The 18,757-nt window shown below is 54.8% G+C and overlaps 1 protein-coding gene across 1 annotated transcript; it reads left to right on the top strand.

The window, feature by feature from the left end:
• Positions 1–1,133: 1,133 nt before the first annotated feature.
• MYLK2 (myosin light chain kinase 2) lies at positions 1,134–16,333 on the top strand. The gene is made up of 12 exons (XM_003316903.7): positions 1,134–1,270; positions 1,764–2,184; positions 3,077–3,375; positions 5,114–5,219; positions 5,896–5,989; positions 8,257–8,366; positions 8,449–8,590; positions 12,470–12,540; positions 12,664–12,792; positions 13,354–13,506; positions 13,655–13,787; positions 15,367–16,333. The coding sequence occupies exons 1-12, from the start codon at positions 1,219–1,221 to the stop codon at positions 15,445–15,447; spliced, it is 1,791 nt and encodes a 596-aa protein (XP_003316951.4). The 5' UTR covers positions 1,134–1,218; the 3' UTR covers positions 15,448–16,333.
• The last annotated feature ends 2,424 nt before the right edge of the window (positions 16,334–18,757 follow it).

Genomic DNA, 18,757 nt, shown 5'->3' on the forward strand with positions numbered 1-18,757 from the left:
ATCTTACTTTTTAAAATATAAAGACGGGGTCTTGTTATGTTGCCCAGGCCAGTCTCCAACTCCTGGCCTCGAGTGATCCTCCTGCCTCAGCTTCCCAAAGTGTTGGGATTACAGGTGTGAACCACTGCATCTGGCCTCTACAGCTACTTCTAATGCACCCAGGTCTGGCCAGTTCTCAAGAGCCCCCTCTGAGAAAGGCTCTGGGTGATGGAAGGCTCCTTGGATCATAGCTGTCCCCATCCTATCTCGAACACCTCAGGCTAGAGTGCCCCTCGGGCCACCACTGTAGTGGAGCATCCTTGAAAAGGCTCTCTGCCAGCCCCCTTCTTCCATGTGGGTCATGGGTGAGAACTGGATGAGCTTGGGGGAGGGGCACAGAGCACTTTCCATCTCCCATGGCTACTCAGGGCAGCCTCCGTGTCCCCAGGAGCCCAAGAAAAGGACAGTTTCAAAAGAAAAAGCTTCCAGGCCTATGGACATGTTGAGCAAGTGCCCCTGAGACAATTTCTTACCCAAAGGTGACGCAAGCAGGTCCAGATGTCGAGGCACAGAGCTGGGCACTAGGGTCAGGGAGATTATCCCTGGGACTTTGTGGCTCTAGCCAGGTTCTGGGGAGCCCCAGGAGATGTGGCACACAGGTGGGCAGACCAGGGCTCAGCCTGGGCATACTCTTGCCCTTCAGGCCTGCCTGAGTACTCCCCTTCTTCCAGGACCCCTCTGATCCTGTCCAAGTCAGGGATACTGAGCAAGGCCTGGGGAAAGGGCTGCTCCCCCAGCGTCCCAGATACCCCTCCCTTTTCTCTCTTGTTCCAACATCATTCTCCCCCCAGTCAGGCCATGGGAAGAATGCCGTGTCCTCTGAACTGGGGCCAAGAGTGACAGGTGGTGGCAGTCCTAGCTGCATGGCCCCTGGTGTAAGAGATCCTCTCCTCCGTCCCCGCCTCCACTGCCCACACCCCTGCCTCCGCCTCTGCCCACCCGGCCCAATCCCTTACAACTGCCCAGGACTGCTCCTGAGCAGCCGCTGGGAGACAGACGGCAACCAGGTTGCCCCTCTTTGCTCCAGATACCTCTCTCCCCTCAGTTAGCAGGCCTCGGCTTCCTGTCTCACTGCAGCCAGACGAGAGGGGAAATTGGACAGCCTGACACACTCCACTCTTGTTTCTGCAGCTAGAAAGACTTGAGTTAGACAAGCAGCAGCACACGCCTCCCTACCTCATGGCGACAGAAAATGGAGCAGTTGAGCTGGGAATTCAGAACCCATCAACAGGTGCCAAGCTGGGGCAGGAGATGGAGGGAGGAGTTTGGGAAGGGGGGTTTTGAATCCAGGACTGGGCAGGTTCCTCAGTGGGAGTTCTGTGCCCCAGCCTTGTTTGCATGGTGCACGGGGGACCCAGAAATCAGAGGAATCTCTGGCTAGGGTTGGGCTGGGTCCAGGGCCTGTATGAAGCCCTTCCTGGAGAGACCAGGAAAATGTGAAGCCACCAGGGATGGCTGCTGGGGATGCACCTAAACAGTCAGGGCAAGGATGATGGGGGCCACCAAGGCCCACCCAAAGGGCTGGAAGCCTCCCACAGAGGCCCTCCAAGGTCGTGGCAGCTCATCTCTAGGGGCCATCAAGTGGCCCCAGAGACTCAGTGGGACAAGCATTTGCAAGTTGTTGCCTGGGTGGGAACCTGGGCCCAGAGCTGGTCTCTGCCCAGCCTGGGTGAGAGGGAAGGAAAGGAGGGTGGATCCTGATGGGTGTCTCACCTCCTCTGCAGACAAGGCACCTAAAGGTCCCACAGGTGAAAGACCCCTGGCTGCAGGGAAAGACCCTGGCCCCCCAGACCCAAAGAAAGCTCCGGATCCACCCACACTGAAGAAAGATGCCAAAGCCCCTGCCTCAGAGAAAGGGGATGGTACCCTGGCCCAACCCTCAACTAGCAGCCAAGGCCCCAAAGGAGAGGGTGACAGGGGCGGGGGGCCCGTGGAGGGCAGTGCTGGGCCCCCGGCAGCCCTGCCCCAGCAGACTGCGACGCCCGAGACCAGCGTCAAGAAGCCCAAGGCTGAGCAGGGAGCCTCAGGCAGCCAGGATCCTGGAAAGCCCAGGGTGGGCAAGAAGGCAGCAGAGGGCCAAGCAGCAGCCAGGAGGGGCTCACCTGCCTTTCTGCATAGCCCCAGCTGTCCTGCCATCATCTCCAGGTGAATATCCCCTCCTGGGAGTGGGGAGGGGTCCTGTGGTTCTGTCCCTAGGGGTCCTGCTTAATTCCATTGTCTTAGGCATGGTCGTCATCACATTCAGTGCTGGGGAGGGTAGTTCTAACATTCAGTTTCCTCTGTCTTGTGAATTGCCTCTACCGCCTTGTCCCCTGCAGAAACCAGAACCCTGCCACAATTCATACAAGGCTGGAGTAAGAGAGACCTTCAAAGACCGCCTAGGTTGAACATATCTTCTCTAGGCTTCTGGGGTCCGGAGTTCCCCTTGCTCCATGGGCTTGGGTCTAGCCAAGGGCAGGATTGAGATGGCAGGCAGAAAGGCTAAAGGTGTCAGGCAAAAGGCTGTGTATTTCCTAGGACATCCAGTATTTTCCTGTTCTTCTTAATATAATTATTGGTAAGATATGAAAAGATGACTAATAACCAGATTGGAGGATCATTGATAATATTTTCATAACCATAATATAGCACATGTGTGATGCAATCAGTTGTACTTACCTGAATGCTAATGAGGTCATTAATGATATATTGTAAGCCACAATAAGAACATTTACCATATCACTTTGATAATTATGTATCAATTATATCACAACAGATTTTACGAATCAAGAGCTACATAACTCCCTAGTTGTATCCACATGATGATTAACCATATCAACAATCCTATTAATAGTTATTAATGATGTATTAGTGTGTTGGTAGTCAAGATAATGACCACAGCCATGAACATCCCTCAATTTTGTACCAGGTGAATTTGGCTGTATTACACCATGCATTTGGGGTGGGGTTGGATTAGCTCTGCAGATTGCATTGAGACTTGCCTGACGCCACAGGCTGTGGCCGCTGAGGGCTTCACCTCTGTGTTCTCACCTTCTAGTTCTGAGAAGCTGCTGGCCAAGAAGCCCCCAAGCGAGGCATCAGAGCTCACCTTTGAAGGGGTGCCCATGACCCACAGCCCCACGGATCCCAGGCCAGCCAAGGCAGAAGAAGGAAAGAACATCCTGGCAGAGAGCCAGAAGGAAGTGGGAGAGAAAACCCCAGGCCAGGCTGGCCAATCTAAGATGCAAGGGGACACCTCGAGGGGGACCGAGTTCCAGGCTGTTCCCTCAGAGAAATCCGAGGTGGGGCAGGCCCTCTGTCTCACAGCCAGGGAGGAGGACTGCTTCCAGATTTTGGGTAGGCCAGGGGCAGGTGGGGGCTGGGGCTGCCCTGGGGCCAGGGGGAGGGAAGGGGGCTGTCAGTCCCAAGTCTCCCTATTCGGAGGTCTGAACTGCCCTGAGCCAAGCCTTACCCAGGCCCATTCATCTAAGGGTCACACAACTCCAGAAAGTATTCCTTTTTTAACGTATGTTTATTCATTTGTTTATTTGTTTTAAAAGATAGGGTCTTGCTACGTTGCCCAGGCTGGCTTCAAACTCCCAGCCTCAAGTGATCCTCCCACCTTGGCCTCCCGAGTAGCTGGGACTACAGGCGTGTACAACCATACCTGGCTTTCTTCAATCTTATTTTTTAAGACGTATTTTTATTTTTAAATTTAGTATTCCCTTTTGATAGATGGGGAAAGGAAGGCTCAGAAAAAGGAAATGAAGTGCCCAAACATATCCAGTGAAGACAGGATTGGAACCTGTCAGGCCACCCAGACTCCAGAACCCACTTTTGAGTTTTTCTACTTTGACTAAAATGAAGTTAAAAAAAAGAAAAACCAGGCAGATTATTGGAGCAACACAAACTCCCTGGGCAATGGAATTTGGAGTCAATCTGTAGAAGGGCTCAAATGCCAGGCTTAGTAGCTAAACTGTATAGTGGGGTGGGGTCGTGGGAGCTATAGAGGGCTCATGCGCTGAGGAACACAGGTGCCTGTGTGTGGGAGCAGTGACCAAGGAAGCTGGGCATGTGCAATGGGGCAGGACTGTGGAGTGGCCTTCATTGATGATTAGACAAGCAGCCCGTGGCTTGTTCATGGGCTGCAGAGAGCACTGAGTGTGAGTGAGCTTGGCCAGCAGGTGAATAGGGAAAGGGCCTGGGCAGGGGTGCGGCAGGGCTGGGGGTGGGGTGAGATGGGGTCAGGAGAACCCAGAGTGTCCTGACACCCCCCTGCCTCCAGGCTGAAGTGCCCTGGGAGACCCGCCAGCCTGCCTGGTGAGCGGCACCGTGCCACCCAGACAGGGTGGGAGGACCTGGCGGCTGGGCGGCAGCCAGGAGCCCTGCCTCCGCCCCTAGCAGCCGCAGAGACCTGCGCCCCGCCACGAAATCGCATCCTAGGGTGACAGGATCTGAACCACCTCCAAAGGCCGTCTGATTTATCACCAGCCCGGCTTCCCTGCCGCCTCTTGCTATTTATAAAGAGGTTTCCATTCCTGATGACCGCCTGCCGGCCTGCCAGCCTTCAGGGCGAGCGGTTCCCCACACTTGCCGCTAGGTGGCGACCTCTCCCCACCAAACAGCGCGGTCCCCGGTCCCGCCCCGCCATGGGTGGTCTGGCCAGATTGCGGTGTTATTAGGATGGAGGGTGGGCAGGTCCCACCACCTACCCCATTATTCAGACATAGCAACCCCACTGCCTGGCATTCCGCTTTATAGCTGCTGTGTTTGATTGTTTTTGGTGGAAATGCAGATAGCTTGGGATGGAGTCCTTGTGTCTTATAATGCAGACGGTCCAAAAAGTCCAAGCTCCCATCCTGTTTGTTCTGCCAGGAGAAGCTGGTCCTCCCTGATAGGAGTGTTGTGTTGGTGGCAGAACTGATATTGGAAACTGGGCCCCATAGCCCCTATCCTGGAGCCAGGTGTCTCCCAGGTATCACTTGGTGAACTTAACTTCCCTAGATGGGGCCCAGGCCAGCAGGAGGGGGTGGTGCCAAGGGGAATCCTCAGCAGCCCCTGGCACTGACCATGAGGGCTGTGCTCTGTCCCCCAGATGATTGCCCGCCACCTCCGGCCCCCTTCCCTCACCGCATGGTGGAGCTGAGGACCGGGAATGTCAGCAGTGAATTCAGTATGAACTCCAAGGAGGCGCTCGGAGGGTGAGATCTGGGACCCCAGCTGGGCACTCATGGACAGAGAGCACACCGGGCTCCTGTGGCTTCACATTTCCCCTGTGCAAGGCCCAGACACACACCCCGCTGAGACATGGCCACGTGGACACATTCACCTCTGTGTGGGACACACACTGTGTGCAGCTGTCACATGCTGATGTGCACTCAGTGTTGCTGTCACTTACTCAGACGCACCGTCAGCCATTCAGTGCTTCCGTAGGAAATACACAGCATTTTTCTGTCTGTCTCAGCTCCAGGCACCACACTGACCCCCTCATGGTGATTCCTGCTTTGTAAAAAGCCCTGACTCAGTCTTATACCTCTGCAGATCCTCCCTCTGCCTGAAGGTGCCCTCCCCCAGGGCCCAGGGCCTGCCTGCCCTAAACCTCTAAGGGTCGCATCCCAGGGCCATCCTCCCTACACGCCTGCCCTTCCTGTGCACGTGGTCTGTGTGGTTCAAAGAACCTGCTTCAGCCATTGTCCTGGCAGAACAGCTCACAGCTTCAGGAAGGAGTCAGGGCTGGCTGGGGTGAGTGCTCCCATCTCACCAAAGGGGATCCAGAGGCACCACTGGGTCTGGGACCAAGTTAGGATCAGAGCAAAGGATGCCACTGACCCCAGTGGGCTCTGGGGTCCCCTCACTTACAGCCTCTTCTCTTTCCAGTGGCAAGTTTGGGGCAGTCTGTACCTGCATGGAGAAAGCCACAGGCCTCAAGCTGGCAGCCAAGGTCATCAAGAAACAGACTCCCAAAGACAAGGTAGTGAGGTTGCGGGGGTGGTGGCTGCCCAGGATGGGGAGGGGATCCTTGGAGTGGGCACCTCTCGCCTCCCTCCACCAGCACTGCTGAACCTGGGGCCTGGTATGGGAGTTTGTTGCAGTGAAAATACTACACAGATAGAGAGATGGATGGACAGCCCTGCAGCAGGGGCCTGAGGACCCTACCCATAACCAGATACTTCAGTTAGTGAACTTATCTGGGGACTTCCCCTTTTAGGCATGGGATATTCATGCCCTCTGGTTCAATTCAACAAACACTGATGAGTGTGGGCTCTGGGCCAGGCCCTGTGCTGGGCACTGGGGGTCCGGGAGTGAAGTGGGTGTGGTCTCCACCCTCAGGGAGCTGAAGCCAAGGTAAACAAGCCTGGCCTAGAGCTTTGCCTCTAGCACCCACGGCCTGGGCTGGGTTCAGAGGAGGCCACGAGCAGTGTTTGTTGAAGGAATGAAAGGATGCAGGCAGGTAGAGTGAGGGAGTCTGCTGTGTGAGGAGGTAATAGCAACCTCGTGTGACCACAGCTGTGACTCAGGGAAACTGCGGGGTAGCATGTTGGGGTTCAAGAGAGCTTCTGACTCAGGCCGAGGGGTCAGGGAAGCTTCCTGGACCAGCTGCCTTTTGAGCGAGGGCTTTGAGGAGACGTTCCAGTGGAGAAGGCAGGGGCAGAGTTTCAGGCAGAGGGGACTATGGGAGGAAAGGCTCGAGGGCCAGAGATAGCAGGAGGCGCTGGGGAGTGAGGTTCTGGGCATCCCAGGCAGAAACCGCAGTGTGGGCACAGGCCCGACCCCAGTGAAAGCATGAGAAGCAGCTCTAGCCGCTGCAGCCCTGGGTCCCCATTATGGCTCTAAGCACACTGGAAGGAGTGCATTTTCTATGTGACAACGTCCTTTTTCGTCTCTTCCACTTACAGGGCCTGGGTCCGTGTTATTGTCTCCTAGGTCCCAGGCCTCTATCGCAGGCTCTGGCTCAGCATAGATGTTCAGTACCTACCTGCGGCTCAATTAACTGGAGCCAGTTTTCAGTTGATAATTATTGAGCACTTCTCTGCCATTCAGTGGGTCAGGGGCTGGGGAAATGTCAGTGACCTAAAAACACCCCTGCCTTCATGGGCTGACATGCTAGAGTGGAGGAAGAGACAACTAAAACATAAAGCAAAAAAAAAAAAAAAAAAAGAAAAAAGAAAAGAAAAGAGAAGAAAAGAAGGCCTGGCATCAGGTACTGAGAAATGCTAGGAGGGAAAATAAAGCCAGGTAAGGTAGAGGGGGTACAGGGCTGATGGGGGCGCTTTTAGATAGGGAGGTGAGATCAGTCCTCTCTGAGAAAGACATATGTGAGGTGAGAACTGAATGAAGGGGTGGGTAAAGGCAGAAGGGGAGCCATCCTGGCAGTGAAACAAGGGTTAGTGTTTAACCACTGGATCTGGATAGGGCAGGTGTGGAGAGAGGCCCGATTTACAGCATTTGCCATTTCTCATGGTGTAAGTATTCCTATTATAGCTGATATATCAGCCTACCGATGTGACAGCTGGCTTGCAACTTTCTGAAAGTGACAAATAATGGTGTCTTAAACTAGGAAGGCAGTGGTGGAGGAGGTGCGAATGATTGGATGTATAATCTAGCTTGAAGGTAGATGATGCTGAAGAGTTGGGTCGGAGGTGGGGTGTGAGGGCGCGAGAGTAAGGGAAGAACTTAGGATGGCTCGTAACTTTTTGTCCTGCACCCTTGGGTGAAGCGTGGGGGTACTTTTGCTGCCAGGCAAGCCGAGAGCAACTCAATTGTGGGGAAGGGACGATGTCTAAGGTCTAATTTTGGACATGATAGATTTGAGATGTCTATGAGACAACTAAGGCAAGTAGACAGTTGGAGATATTGGAGTCTAGAATTCAATGGAGTGCTCAGAGGTTGAGATGTATATTTGGAAATTGATGACTTTGGATAAAATGTAAAGTCCTGAGACTTTATGCAGATGCCCAGGGAGAGAGCAGAGAGAGGGAAGTGGTGAGGGGGGAGGATGGAGCTCTTGGCATGTCAGTACTCAGGAGAAGAGCCGGCAAAAGGAAGATGTCCCAGCAGGCATGACTTGGGAGTGGTGAGGACCACAGATGTGGGGGTGGGGGAGAGAGGAGAGGCAAGGAGGAGGCTGAGCAGTGATCTGGGCAAGGCTAGCAGGCCTGTTCAAGGGTGCGGGTATGGAGGGTGGGTGGCAGGGAGTGATGGTGCCCAGCTGGTACCCTTGACTTCCCTGGTCCCCAGGAAATGGTGTTGCTGGAGATTGAGGTCATGAACCAGCTGAACCACCGCAATCTGATCCAGCTGTATGCAGCCATCGAGACTCCGCATGAGATCGTCCTGTTCATGGAGTAGTGAGTGCCCGAAGTAGTGGTAGGGGCTGGGTGGGGGTACCAGCAGGCACGGAGCAAGCCGTGGAGGGGTCTGTGCACACAGCATCGAGGGCGGAGAGCTCTTCGAGAGGATTGTGGATGAGGACTACCATCTGACCGAGGTGGACACCATGGTGTTTGTCAGGCAGATCTGTGACGGGATCCTCTTCATGCACAAGATGAGGGTTTTGCACCTGGACCTCAAGGTACCAGACTGGGGCCTCCTGGGAAGGGTCAGGGGCAGCATCCGACCCCCTGAGATCAGTGCTGTCACCAGCCATCCCTCTGCCCTCCCATCCCTCCATCTCTTCCTTCATTCATCCTTCCCTTCATAGATTCAGAAAGGGTTTATGGAATACTTACCAAGTGCCAGGAGCCGGGGGCACAGCAAAGAGAGAGAGGGGGGAAAAAAAAAAAAAAAGACGTGGTACCAGCTTTCATGGAACTTCTAGTCTGGTACTAAGTATTTGTTGAAAGGGCCTTTTGCAGTCCTGTGAGCCCCAAGCTCAGTGTGTCACACAGACAAGTGGCTAATAAGTGTTGCAATAGCACCTGCCTCAGCGTTGGCCCATGATAGGTACTATGAGTGTCTGATCATTTATTCAAAAGCAACAAATATTTCTTGAGGGCCTACTTTATGCCAGGCAATGCACTAGGTGGTGGAGATCCTGTGGTGAACCAAACAGATAAAAATCCCTGCATTCTTGGAGCTCTCAAATAAGTATAGTGTCAGCGTGGCAATGTGCATGAGGTAGGCGCTAACAACAATGTTTCATGAAAGAATATTGATATCCTTCTTTTTTTTTTTGAGATAGAGTCTCACTCTGTTGCCCAGGCTGGAGTGCAGTGGCGCCATCTTGGCTCACTGCAACCTCCGCCTCCTGGGTTCAAGCGATTCTCCTGCCTCAGCCTCCCGAGTAGCTGGGATTACAGGCACCTGCCACCACACCCAGCTAATTTTTGCAGTTTTAGTAGAGACAGGGTTTCACCATGTTGGCCAGGCTGATCTTGAACTCCAGACCTCAAGTGATCCACCCACCTCGGCCTCCCGAAGTGCTGGGATTACAGACATGAGCCACTGTTCCCGGCCTGATATCCCTCTTCTGACCTTGCTCACTACCATGCACATGGTAGGTCAGGAAGAGCAGATCTGCTTTTTTCTTTTTTTTTGAGACAGAGAGTCTTGGTCTGTTGGCTAGGCTGGAGTGCAGTGGTGTGATCTTGGCTTACTGCAACCTCTGTCTCCTGGGCTCAAGCAATTCTTTTGCCTCAGCCTCCCGAGTAGCTGGGATTACAGGCGTGTGCCACCATGCCCGGCTAATTTTTGTATTTTTAGTGGAGACGGGGTTTCGCCATGCTGGTCAGGCTGGTCTTGAACTCCTGACCTCAGGTGATCTGCCTGCCTCAGCCTCCCAAAGTGCTGGGATTACATGTGTGAGCCACCGTGCCTGGCCACAGATAGGTGTATACATTGCAGCAACTCCAGTCAGTTGTCAGTAGCTGTCCGGAACTGAGTGTGGAGCTCTGGGTGTGGAGCAGGGAAGGGCAGCAGGAGTGCAGGGGGTTGGCAGTCCTCATGGCAGGTGTTAATGCTGTGCGTTAAGTGGCGGGACATGGAATCTTAATGTGGAGGGGCGTGAGCACCCATCAGCAAAGTGGATGGTACTTTCATTCATTCATTCCATAAGCATATGCTGGGTACTTTCCTTAATTCATTCGATAAGCACGTGCTGGGTACCTGCTCCTGGAAGGCCCCGTGCTAGGCATAGGGACTGTGAAGGAAATGGTCCCTGTCTCATGGAGCCTCCAGGGGAAACAGACATTCATAAAACAATTCCTAACTAAATAGGTCATTTTAAGCCATGAAAAGTGTATGAGAAAATACACGAGAGTAATGAGGAATCGCACTGGGTGAAATTGAAGTCAGCACGGGTCTGAAGCAGGCAGGGAGATGCTGTTGCCGCCTCTAACACCTGTCCCAGTTTTGCTCTGTGCCCGACACTGTCTGAGTGAGGGTGCCATCTTCCCAACAGTCCCCTGGGTTAGGTGTGTTAATATCACTGCCACTGACAGAGGAGGACACAAACAGGGTGAGGAGGTGGGTTTCAGTGGGGCCAGAGTGGATGCAGGGAATTTAGAGGCTGATGGAGTAAGTAAGCCAGGAGAGAGATGCCAGGGGCTTGAGCCAGAGTGGCAGTGGAAGAGGGGAGGGAAAGGGGCCAGATGGAGGATACATTTTGGAAATAGAGCCAATCTGATGTGCTGAGGGTTTGCATATGTGAGGGTTAGGAAAAGAAAGGATCAAGGGTGAGTCCTCAGTTACTGGACAGATGGTGGCTCCTTCACTGAGCTGGGGGCAGTTGGTGCCTGCATGATGACATTGGAAGACTGCCTTTCCCTAGTGAAGGCTAATTTCTTTGGGGCAGAATAGGGTCCCCCAATTAAAATGCAGTGCTCTGGGAAGAAGCTCAGTCGTGAGCCTCTGTATCCTAAAATGTGTTTTTTTCAGGATAACAATACGTTTTTTGTCAAAAAAAGTGTTTCACGGTCAAGTAGGTTGAGTGCACCCCAGCCCACAGGCCATGTCCTGGGTCTCTTGGCTGCAGGGCTTCTGAGGGCCTCCTGTGTGTAGATGGAGAATCTCTGAAAGGAAATTTGAGTCTGCTTCATTTCCCCAAATGCTTGTACCCTGGGACCCTTCTTTTCTTTCCTGTTTTGTGGGACACCAGGCCAAACTATTAAAATCATTAGTATCTGCTCTGAGTGAATCTATCAGTTTTAAGAGTGCCTTCAGAAAGCGTCTCCTTAGGGGACTTGAGTCAAATGCCCACAGAGTCCAGACAAATAACAAATACATGTTGAATGGGAGGGATCAGGGGGTGGTGGCGACCGTGGGAGAGTTGGAGGACGTTTGTCTCATCTCAGGCTGTTAGTGGCAACTTGTTCCAAGGCATATGGCCCATGTGGCCAGGGCTTCCGGTGTTTTAGGAGCTGCTGGAATTCAGGGTTTTTGTGCAGAATCTCCTGCCTTTGAACCATTGTTAACTTAAAAATGTTTGTACCCTGCAACCTCAGATTAGTCCTGTGTCCTTGTGTGATAGGAAGAGGAAACAGAGGCCCAGAGTGGAGAGGAACTGGGCTTACAGTAACGTCATCCATGTGTTAACTTGGCTGAGCCCCTACTGGGTGCCTTTGTTAGACCCTGAGGGTGGGACCCAGGAGGCCAGGAGAAGACAATCCCTGGCCTGGAAGAGCCAACCCTGTAGTGTTATATTCACCCCAGAGTGCAGGATCAGTGGTGGTAGCGGAACATCACAAGGCCAGTGCTGGAGTCAGTCATGCGTTCATTTCTTGGCTCCGTCGCTTACTTGCTGGGCGACTATGGCCGAGTCACTTCTGTGTCTGAGCCTCAGCTTTCTCAGCTGCCAAATGGGAATGGATGGTAATAGTATCTCAATGTCACAGTTTCATCTCAAGATAACAGTGTGTGCCTCCTAGATCTTTGGGAAGGACTGGGGAGCTAAAGTGAGAAAGTGAGTGGACTGGGCCTGATGTTTTGTAGCTCATCATCCTCACTAACTGGGGAGACAAGAGTAGCGCATCTTCCAGTGACGCTGGAGTAGTGTGAAGCCCCGTGTTCCCAAGAGGCTTCCTGTCAGGAACTGAGCTGGCATCTTCTTTCTCTGCTCTCTGGAGCTTCATGTATCTGGTGGTGGTCCTGCACTGGCCCCCCAGCCTGGGGGCGGGGATAGCAGGCTGTCATGCCTCCTCTCCGCAGGCTTCTGTTTCCCCATCCTCAGAACTGCTAGAATGTCGTGTTCTTTCATGGCCTTAGATGGAGGGAAATCTCACCTGAACCCATCACGGCAGGTCCTGTGCTTCAAGGCCTCGCATAAGCCCCTCGTGGGGGACTTGCCTCAAGATCTCTCTGTGCCCAGAGCAGGCAGGGCTGGAGGGTCTCTGGCAGCTGCCCACTCTGGCAGCTTGGGCCTCTGCCTCAAGGAGCCTGGGGTTTGCACGGGCCTGGTGGGAGAGGGAGGGTGAGCTGGTCAGAGGCCCACCCAGGCCACCCCCTTTCTCCTCAGCCAGAGAACATCCTGTGTGTCAACACCACCGGGCATTTGGTGAAGATCATTGACTTTGGCCTGGCACGGAGGTACCACCTGGGTGGGTGGGGAGGGCAAGACAAGCCTCTGAGTTGGCAGGGGACAGGGGTGGGGTGGAGGGGGCATGGGTATAGGCCAGGAGCTGTGCTCTCAGCCCTTGGTCTCACCCCCAGGTATAACCCCAACGAGAAGCTGAAGGTGAACTTTGGGACCCCAGAGTTCCTGTCACCTGAGGTGGTGAATTATGACCAAATCTCCGATAAGACAGACATGTGGAGTATGGGGGTGATCACCTACATGCTGTGAGCTCCCAGGCGGGTCGTGTTTATGGGGTTGGTGGGGCATGGGGGCGAGCGGCCGAGGCCAAGATTGGCCCTAGGGTCTTGGTAAGGTGGTCCCACCTCCCCTATCCCTCAGTCAGGGGTTTGCTGGGGTTGGGAGTGCTAGGGAGAACAGGAAAGGGGAACGTGGTACCCATTTTATAGATGGAAAAACCAAGGTCCCTATAAAGGCATAGCATCTGGACAGCAGATCTCGGATGACCTGGGGCGGGCAGAGGGGCAGTGGACATTTCCTATGTGCTCACCACATACCTTGCACTCGTCATTCCTCATCACTGCCACCTAGGAAGCTGGGATGATTATGCCCATTTTACAGATGAGAAGAGTGAGGCTCAGAGAGGGGAGGTGACTTACCCAAAGTCACCCAGCCAGATTCAAACCCAGGTCTGTCCCACGAGAGGCTGGGGGTCTTTTCAGCACACGGTGCTGCCTCCTAGGATCTGCCCCTGTTCCCTACCCCTCTGAAGGTGACTCAGCACCTCCAATCTCACCTCCCTGCCCCCTGCTATCCCCTCCCTCTAGGCTGAGCGGCCTCTCCCCCTTCCTGGGAGATGATGACACAGAGACCCTAAACAACGTTCTATCTGGCAACTGGTACTTTGATGAAGAGACCTTTGAGGCCGTATCAGACGAGGCCAAAGACTTTGTCTCCAACCTTATCGTCAAGGACCAGAGGTGAGGCTCACCCCAGAACCTGAACTGTATGTGTGCAAGCTTAGTGTGTCTGAGTGCTGGCAGGGCGGGAGCCAGGTAGAGAGGCCAGCTGAGCCCCTGGGGCCTCACGAGCATGCAGCCCACCATCACCATGCTGCCTCTCCCCCAGGGCCCGGATGAACGCTGCCCAGTGTCTCGCCCATCCCTGGCTCAACAACCTGGCGGAGAAAGCCAAACGCTGTAACCGACGCCTTAAGTCCCAGATCTTGCTTAAGAAATACCTCATGAAGAGGCGCTGGAAGGTACCGCTGGATTCGGGGTGGGGAGGGAGGGCTTTCTAGTGGGAAGAGCTCCTGGTGCCAGATCCCAGCCTCCACCGTCCCTGCCTTGGCAGGTTCTGTTGACCAGGCTGGGCCCTGTCTGGAAGACAGGGTTGACTTTTCTGTTTTTGCCCTGGGCTGGCTCCTGTCCTAGAGTGGAGACCTCTACCCGGCCTTCCACCCAGCCCCACCCATCTGGGGCTCTGGCTTCCCTCCTTCATTTTTCAAATATTTCTTGAGCATCTACTACTTCTAGGCATTGGGATATAGGAGTGGACAAAAGAGACAAAGATCTCAGTCTTTGTGGAGTTACTTTTGGTGAGAGATGGGGCATTTTCTATCTTTTTTTCTTTCTTTCAATACAGTCTTGCTCTGTCACCCAGGCTGGGGTACAATGGCGTGATCTCGGCCCACTGCAACCTCTGCCTCCCGGGTTCAAGCAATTCTCCTGCCTCAGCCTTCCAAGTAGCTGGGATTACAGGCACCCACCATCACACCTGGCTAATTTTTGTATTTTTAGTGGAGACGGGGTTTCACCATGTTGGCCAGGCTGGTCTTGAACTCCTGACCTCGTGATCCACCCGCCTCGGCCTCCCAAAGTGCTGGGATTACAGGCGTGAGCCACTGTGCCTGGCTGAGGTGGGGCATTTTCTAGAGCCCTGGGGAAATAGGCAGGGTTAAAGAAGACTTTAGAAAAAAAATAAGGGCCTTCTGCCGGGGAGAGGTTGCACTTTTATTTTTATTTTTTTTAGAGACAGGGTCTCACTCTGCCTCCCCAGCTGGAGTGCAGTGGCGCTATCATGGCTCACTGTAGTCTTGACCTTCTGGGCTCAAGTGATCCTCTCCTTTGGCCTCCTGAATAGCTGGGACCACAGACATATGCCACCACATCCAGTTAATATTTTAAAAATATTTTTGTGGAGATGAGGTCTCGCCATGTTGCTCAGGCAAGCAATCCTCCCGCCTCGGCCTCTCGAAGTGTTGGGATTACAGGTGTGAGCCACTGTGCCCAGCCTGCACTTCTAAATAGGGGGGTCAGGAAGGGCTCACTGAGAAGCATGTGAACAAAGACCTGAAGGTGGGGAGGGGTGAGCCGTGCCAATACTGGGAGAAGAGTATTCCGGGCAGAGGGAATAGCCAGTGCAAAGGCCCTGAGGCAGAGGTGTGGTTGGAGAGTTTGAGGAACAGGTAGGAGGCCAGTATGGATGGAGTGGAGTGAGCAAGGAGGTAAGGAATGAAGTTAGAGAGGAAGAGGGGGACAGGAGGTGGAGGGACTCATTGGCCATGGCAAGGGGTTTATCTTTTACTTGGAGCAAAACTGGAGCCATGGGAGTGTTTGGAGCAGAGCGGTCCTTGGTTCAGGTCTGGCTGACCTATCCGTTGAGTGAGGGGACTCCTGGACAATACAGTGTCATGGCGCCTCCCGTGGCCATTTTGGGCACTGCACCTTCTCTAGCCTGTGACCCTCCTGGACTGAAGGGGACTTACAGGCTGCTCAGACACCCTGCAGCTGCCCCCCTGCCCTGGTGTTGACTGGGACTCCCTCTCTTCTGCCCTCCAGAAAAACTTCATTGCTGTCAGCGCTGCCAACCGCTTCAAGAAGATCAGCAGCTCGGGGGCACTGATGGCTCTGGGGGTCTGAGCCCTGGGCGCAGCTGAGGCCTGGACGCAGCCACACAGTGGCCGGGGCTGAGGCCACACAGCCCAGAAGGCCAGAAAAGGCAGCCAGATCCCCAGGGCAGCCTCGTCAGGACAAGGCTGTGCCAGGCTGGGAGGCTCGGGGCTCCCCACGCCCCCATGCAGTGACCGCTTCCCCGATGTGAGCCGCCTCGGAGTGTGGCCTGGATCCATCCTGCTAGCACCTCCCCAGACAGGGCTCCAGCCTGTCGGCCACACCCCAGACTCCAGGCCCCCGTTGAAGCCGCTCCCGGTTCCCTCCCCAGCTCCTCGTCTTTGAACTGCCGCCGCCGTGGTGACCCCTGCTTTGCCCCACTGGGAGAGTCCTTAGCCTGGGCCTCCTCCTAGCTGGAGTGCCATGGCTGGGGGTCTCAGCATGTAGGGCTTCTGTGGTTGTGGATGGGAGGCTCCTGGTGGGGCAGAAAGGCTGCAACGCTGATTCCTAAGGCCCAGCTGCCAGGGAAGACAGAGCAGGCTTTGTGAGAGAGGACCTCCATGCCCCCGCCACCTCCCCACTCCAGCAGATAAGGCCGAGCCCACACCATCTGGCCCAGGCTGGCCCCCACCCACCTTCCTTGCGACCACCAACACACAGGAACTGTGTGTGAGAGAGAGGGCGCCCAGCCCAGGCCTGGTGGAGGGGGAGGGGAGAAGCCAAGGGACACAGGAGACCACCCCCGAGCTTGCCTCAGGGCCAAGCTGGCCCAACCCAACCACTCGGGGCCCCTATCTTGGGGGTCACCCATGGCCTCAGATGATGGGGTCAGCAGGCCCAGGAGAATTAGGAAGGCCATGGGGCAGCCCCCAGTCTGCTCTCAGCTTGTGCCTTGTAAATAAATGTACAGGTTGGATGTGGCCTCCTTCCCTCTGTGTGTGCCTGCACTGGTGTGAGGTCGCTGATGACCACAGTTCACTGAGCACCTACTGTGTGCCGGACACTTTAGCAATATCCATCAGCTCACAGTTTGGTGGTTCATGCAGGCTCAGGTGCCAGTCTGCCCAGCACATGATGTGGGCAGGTGGCTTCTGCACGTTGTGCCTCAGTATCCTCACCTGTGAGAGGGAGGTCGCAGCAACAGCCTACACCGGGTGTGTGATTACTGCGTGCCCAGCTTTACTTAAAGCGCCTGTGCTGTGTTAACTCATTTACTCCTCACAGCAAGATTACGAGGCAGGATTGATTGGTTGATTGATTGATTTATGATGGAGTCTCACTCTGTCGTCCAGGCTGGAGTACAGTGGTGTGATCTATGCTCACTGCACACAACCTCTGCCTCCCGGCTTCAGGTGATTCTCATGAGGCAGGTATTATTATTCCTGTTTTACAGAGGGAGAAACTGAGCCAGAGAGAGTGGGCAGCGCTAGGATCTACCTCATAGGGTGGGGCCATGGCTGCAGCATCAGTCAGACTGAGGTAAGGCACTTAGGGCTGTGCTCGGCCCAGGGAACGATAATGTTCTTATCCTTACTCCACATATGAAGAAACTGAGGCTCAGAGGAGAGAAGGAACTTGAATGCCACTCAACAAGTCAGGGACTGGGGCTTGAAAGGAGCTTTTCTGTCTCCCAGAGCAAGGCTGTGCCCATGCGTTCCCTCTGCCTCTCACCAGGATAGGGTGTAAGCAGAGAGTCCGGTCTCCAGGTGGAGGCCAGGTCTGGCAGGCCTGCGATGCCTTTGCTGGGTCTACAATGAGGGCCTCAGGGGAGAGGACTGTTCTCTGATTTTTCCCAGTGGCCACGGCCACCTCACCACAAGCCAGCAGTGAGGGGCAGGGGACGCTCCATCTGGGGGCAGCCCAGAGGGCAAGAGAGCTGAGCCCTGATACAGTGCAGCCTTTCTGGCTGTGAGGACGACTGAGAAGTGGGACTGGCCTGTGGGAACAGAGAGGTTCCAGCAGGAAGAGCAGAGACAGCAGTTAACATGCATCGAGCACCTGCCGGCTGCTGGCCCTGGGCGCCGCATTGTGTTGATGATCACATCGGCTGCACACGGTGACGCTGCGAGGTGTTGTGTCCATTTCTCAGAGTGTGGAGCCAAGTCTCAGAGAGGTTCAGCCACTTGCTCAGGGCCACATAGTCAGTGGCAGAGCCAGGATTTGTACCCAGATGGTCTGGGCCCAGAGGCCCTGCTCTTCACCACTGCCTGCCTCCTGAGAAACCTTAGGCTTGTTCATCCCATCTCTCTCCTGCCTCCATGAACACTGGTCCTCACTGCGATCCCCGCCCTGCTTGAGCTGGGGAGTTCAGAGTCCGGTTGCAGCAGTATCACTTGGGGTGGTGAATGGGTGACTCTGAAGTCTGAGCCTGACTCGCAGTCTGGGGCTTGGGGGTCCTGGGGAACCTGGCTTGGGCTCTTGGTGGGAGGTGCGCTTATAGGCAGGGCCCCTAGGGCTGTGGATTCCTGCCTGCCTGCCCGTCCGCCACCTGCCAGCTGGGCCAGGCCTGCGGTTTCCTCTGAGTGGTTTTCTTGGCCTCGCTGGCCCCCACCCAGGCTGAGCCTCGGCCACACAGCATGTTGATGAGGGATGAGTCACCACCGTGGGGGGAGGGAAGGAAATGAAGTCCAGCCACAGCAGAGATCCAGGGCCTGGATCCAGCTGGGGAAACCGAGGCCAAGATGGGGAAGGTCCCTCATCAGAGACAGTAACAGCTGGAACTAGAACCCAGGACTCCTGACTCCCAGTGCACGCCTCAGTTTCCCCCTCTGTAATATGAAGTTGATAACCTCGGCTCTTTTCTCCTCTGCCACTCCTAGGGCCATTGTGACAGTTGAGAGACGGGATGGGGTGCTCATGCACCATATTTTACAGGTGAAAAAACAGGTTCAGAGAGGGAAAGTGACTTGGCCAAGGCTACACAGCAAATTAACATGTCCTGTGCAAGAAGCCCATTCAGAACCCAGCCCCACCCCTTCCCAGGAGCACACCTTAGAAAGCTCTTTATGGTTATCAGGTGCTTCCTCTGGGCCTCCCCTCGTCCCCAGAGGCAGAGAGTATAGATTCGATAATGTGGAAGGGGGAATGTGGGTTCAGAGAGACCTTGTTCCCACTGAGGGCCACGGAGCACACTCAGGGCAAAGCTGCAGCCACGGCCCCTGTGGACAGCTGGGTCTGCCTCTCTGCAGGCTTAGGCCCCAGCCCCATTGCTTTCAAGAACGCTCCCATCCCTGGCAGCTACAAGAAAGAAAGATTTTTCACGCTAGGAGCTGCCCTGATGGAGGGCGGGAGACCATAGCTGGTTTGGGACTGCCAAGCTGGACCAGGACTGAGCAAGGGT

The sequence above is a fragment of the Pan troglodytes genome, chromosome 21 (genome assembly GCF_028858775.2).
Source record: "Pan troglodytes isolate AG18354 chromosome 21, NHGRI_mPanTro3-v2.0_pri, whole genome shotgun sequence".
Lineage (NCBI taxonomy): Eukaryota > Metazoa > Chordata > Mammalia > Primates > Hominidae > Pan > Pan troglodytes.